Source organism: Gnatocerus cornutus, chromosome 4, assembly GCF_029298725.1.
Source record: "Gnatocerus cornutus isolate USDA-ARS CGAHR chromosome 4, icGnaCorn1.1, whole genome shotgun sequence".
Classification (NCBI taxonomy): domain Eukaryota; kingdom Metazoa; phylum Arthropoda; class Insecta; order Coleoptera; family Tenebrionidae; genus Gnatocerus; species Gnatocerus cornutus.
The window spans coordinates 19,045,264-19,050,355 of NC_142236.1; the positions used below are offsets into that span (position 1 = coordinate 19,045,264).

At 34.4% G+C, this 5,092-nt stretch overlaps 1 protein-coding gene across 1 annotated transcript; it reads right to left on the minus strand.

Annotated features, from left to right (window-relative positions):
- Window positions 1-934: 934 nt before the first annotated feature.
- Window positions 935-1,474, minus strand: LOC148176573 (uncharacterized). Its single transcript, XM_088035140.1, has 2 exons — window positions 1,424-1,474; window positions 935-1,360 (listed from the first exon to the last, which is right to left on the minus strand). Exons 1-2 carry the CDS (start codon window positions 1,472-1,474, stop codon window positions 935-937), a joined length of 477 nt encoding a protein of 158 aa, XP_087891266.1.
- Window positions 1,475-5,092: the final 3,618 nt, after the last annotated feature.

The following is a 5,092-nucleotide window of genomic DNA, read 5'->3' on the forward strand; positions in this document are numbered from 1 at the left end:
TTGCTAGCAATGTTTTTGTACAGTGTTGCAAACAACGGAATCATAGCAATAGAAACAAGGACCTAGAAACAAAACAAGGAGAAATAAATTCGATACATTCGAAGGGATGTACTTACAAGAATAATGCCGCAGTAATTTGGCAGGTACTTAATAAAGTACCAGAAATTAAAGTTTAGCAAAAATAAGACTGTTTGGAAAAGCACCAAGACGATCATAGTGATAACGGCAACTCCTATTGAGAGTTTCAAAAAGATGTTTTGGAGCACATCCAGATAGAGGAGGCGGAACAGCCAGAGCTGGTCATCTGGAACTATAGAGGTAAAAGTTGTGTTGTTGTAGTAGTCGTACCTTTTTTAGAGAAGGGAATGATTTTTGGAGTTTCATCAACGTGCATCTTTGCATACAACTAAATGCATTTTTCAGTAGTTGTCGGTAGTACGGAGTTGTCATTGTAATGTTGTTATGGAAACTAATCACAGGAAATTAATAAATCGATCCTTAATTGTATTGTATAAGAATCGTTAGGATTAACTTTTAATCGTAAGGTTAGTTGGAGTAAGGTCAAAGGTAATTAAGACTAGTTGAGAATTCTCAGTTTCTATTGGATATAGTTACGAATCAATATAAATTAAATTTAAGCAATGATAACTTTGATATGTACAAAGGTGTAACTTAGGTTACTAATACAGGGTGTTAAAGAAATGAGTACACAAAATTAAACTGGTAATAAATTGCGAAAATCGTCGTTCATAGATCCACGACTGTGTAAATTCAAACAAAAACTTACAAATATCACTGGTCAGGTTTTCAACAACAAAGCTTCGAAATTTCTTCGTCTCCGCAAATTTGTTTTATAAGGGTGCAATTATCGACATCACCACCTGGGAGTTTACTACACCTCATTACGAGCAATCCCGCCCATGTGCTCTTTACTTTAGCTGTTGAGTGTATAGTAGTCGTCGGCAAAATTGGCCACCCTTGATTGGAAAAAGTCGAGTATGTCCGCTTCGCTACTGGCTGTAGTTGGTTTCTTTTCCGCCAACTTTGAATGGTAACTGGCGTTGTCCATTACTATTACGTATCCCTGGAGCAAATTGAGGAAGAGCTGACATCGAAACCAAGTTTCAAAAAAAGTTGCGTCGATGTCACAGTGGCAGTCTGCTGAATAGTTTTTAAGCAAACCATTGGACGCCCATCCATCACTACCACCGGCATGCCAAATGATGATCCTTTTATTCCGTGAAGGTGGACCTTGGACACAGCAATTTAATGTTCCATCAGAAAGTTCCTTTTTGACACAATCATGGCTGTCGTACCACGTCTCGTCGAGATACACGATGTATCGCCTTTTTTCACGATACTACATAATTTGAGTGACTATTCCATGCTTATAAGTTAGCATCCAATCAGATCTAAGATCTACCGTGGTATTATCGCGGCAAGCCCTAGCACGGTGCCTGGTGTTGTCAACCATGGTTACATAAGCAAATTAATTTTTTGACGTTTAAAAATGAGTCGCTTTGCTAATAATTCCGCTGACGAAATTATTATTATTATTACTACTGTATGCATGGAATAGTCATGCAAAATACAATTCGTAGGATGAATATTCTGTGATAATTTAGACTTTTATTAGCAAACTCAATTTATGTTGCTCTTAGAAAATACTTAGAAAATATTTTCATAGCAATAAATAAACATAAATTTCGTTTAGCTAATAAATCGGCTAAATTATCACGAATATTCACCTACTCATGGTATTAGGGGAGAGGGGGGCATAGTGGGGTACCGGGGCATAGCGGGGCAACAGTGCTGCTGCTCAAATCAAACGCCGTGAAAAAAGTCGAATAGCATGTTTTGATTGGTTGTCAGTTGACAGTTGACCATGTGTGTTTTATAAAACAAAGTGTGAAAACCTATATGTTTTATAAAACAAAATGTAAAATTTAGTGTTTTCGTTAAAAAATTCGCAAAGTTAAGGAGCAAGTTTTTTTAAAATTTAGTCATACAGATGTAGTGGCTAAATATGATGAACCTACTCATTTATGTGCAATAAGCGTTGATGACTAAGTAATTTTAAAATGTTACTTTTTCTAAGTAAGTACACAGTTATTCAAAAATTTGATTGTTTCATAGGGTACCCCACTTTACCCCTATATGCGGGGCAAAGCGGGGCAAATCCCATTTTTCAAAATAATGCTCACATGTCGTAAGTTCTTTATTGTAATCAAAAAAAGTACAACTAAAATCATTCGCAATACATTAGTCTATGATATTTAGTAAAAAAATTTTGTTAATTCCTATTATTTTAGGAGGCGTGACTAATTGATTGTTAAGTTCCCCACTATGCCCCCCTCTCCCCTACTATTGATAATCCCATCTTAGTTTTCTTAACCAAGGAGTTTCCATGATTGCCACGCGAGGGTTTAAAGTTTTATACATAAAACCAATGGTCCTCAGGTACTGACACTTTGTTTCCGCTGTACATCTTATACAGGGTGTTATGAAAATGAGCAAGCAAAATTAAACCGGGATAGAACTCATCATATGCAACAACTTTTCTTAATGAAAAAATTTCAAAATGCTTTCGTTTTCAAATTAAAAATCAATGAAAATTTCCTGTGGAAACCGTTACCCGCCTATACATTAAGGATACTAATCTTAATCTATGCGACAAAATCCGTTGCTTCAAAAAAACGAGTGGTTACATCAGGTGATACTTCGCCGCTCATTTGTTTGTACGAAAAAAAAACAATAATAATTCTCAAAAACCCAATAAGGCACTCCCAAGTACGTCACAGTGACGTCACAAGCTCCGCCCTTCGGTCTGCCTGTGGACAAGTAAAGCATTGCGTCTTATGGCAGCAATTTAATAAATTATTTTTTTGTGATGTTCTTGTGTAGCTTTTACTAAATTTTTGCGGAGAATATAGTATTATAGTGTTTAATGTTTTTTTCTAATAAGTTTTATTGTGTTATTCTCTAAGCAAAACAGTGCACTGTAGCTCTGCTACTCTGTACGCTACAGTACGCAAGTGAAAATGATATTCTTTAACAAAAATTTTCTCTTTTTTGTACATTCTGTTGCTTACAGCTCTGTAAAGTTATGGTGAGAGAAATCGCCGCTATAAGATAATAAAGTCTCTGCAACTGACTGATTTTGTAATAATCTAGTTATTTAAAACCAGACAGAACCAAACGTCAAATATTCATTTTGACTGTCTTATTTAAGCGCAGTTATGCAGAAAACATCCCACCCACATTGACATAGTTTTGAGATAATCGACCTTAAAGAATTGAAAATATTTTTTAAGTTTAAAAGAGTAATGAACAAGTGCAGTTTACTGTAATGTTCTCTCTGCCTTTGAGACACTTTTCTAAACAAACCTTTATGTTATTTTCGAGAATATTTTTAACACTTTACATGAATTTCTTGACATTTTGGGAGTTAGATTTTTTTGCAAAATTAATAAAAACGTTTTTAACGCGTTTGTAATTTATTAATTGTTATAATAATTAACAATAATATTTACAACAGAGAAATCATATTACCCCAATTTTAAAATCTGAAGTTTGGACATTGTAACCGTCAACATCTTCTCCAACAGATGTACTGGCTTTAAGATAGTTTAGATTGAAAAATAATCAAATGGTACGTTTTTTAGAAAATTTTTCAAAAGTATAAATAGTCATGGATTGCTCATTTGATTGTTTAGACCGTAAACAACAAAACGGGAGCATGTGGGTTGGATATTTTCTGCTAAAATTAATAATGGTTTTAGAGGTTAGTACCGCACGGTTCAAATTGTGGCCTTAAGAGTTAGGATACCGGTTGAACAGATTTTTTATAATAAAAAAAGGTGTATTAGTATATCAAAAACGGTATTAGTCCTTTTTTTGCAATTTTGTGGGTTAGATGGTTTATGCATAACTCCACTCATTTATCACAGTAGCAAGTATGGATAACAGAAATCAAATTGTCCCAATCATTCTGTACCCTCTTTTGGATAAAGATGACAGAAGGTAGGACTAGACTGGTGGTTCTAGCAGACCTATTTTATTTTTTCGGAATATCTCATCGCATTCCATTAACCTCAAATAGTCTTCAGACTGCTGAGAAATAGTATTTGACGATCTTTTTCGTTTTTTCGAGTCCATTTTTGATTTAAAAACGACAACACTTCGCGTCGGTATTCCGTTTGTCAAGCAAAAACTTTTAAACGTCATTGCGATCATAGCCTACTCCACAAAGTTTTTTTTATTTCTAAAAATAAATCTGTCTAGTCTGAAAACATTAAAAATCAGTGTTCATTTTTTACGCAATTTATTTATATCAAAAAAAAGTTTAAAAAACGGATAGTTTCAAACACGCGCCTTGGTGACGTAACAACTTTTTAGTCGACGCCTATTGGCTACAGGAATGCCGAGGCCATTGGTGAAAATGATGAAGTTGAGTTTGAATTGAGGTTATGAATGCATAAAATGTGTGTGCAGAACGTGAATTGCTGTAGTTTTTGTATCTTTCTTACTTTAGTGCTCCAATAATTAAAAAGCGAAAATGGACTGATGGCGTTCTGTACAGATGACTTATGAAAATAAAACTTCTGATTGGTTGACGCAAGTGTGCTATAAACCGGAAACCAGTTAGGAATCATAACGATTACTCTATCTCACTCTCATCAATGTAACATTCCGTTGACGTATGCGTTTTCTCAATTTATATGCATAGAAAGGAGTTATGACGTAGTCACTGAAGACTTATTTAAACTAACAGCGCGAAGCTGGATTTCAAACGAATATTTAGCTAATAATTCCCACCTTTGGAGAACAAAAAATCTGTTTGGTAATTGATTCATGTGTATACGTAACTCATAAACATAACAAAATGTATCGATTTTTTTGGTGTCCGGTAGCCTATTGAAACAATTACAGAAGTATTTAGAGAATATGAATTTTATGTACCTCTGTAAATATTTTTTTATAAAGCACTGTAAGCTACATACTGTAATCTGTACATCTATGTATACGAAACACATAATTTAATTTTGAATCTTCACTGGATGAACTTTTAACTCTCTGAAATGCCCTAGTG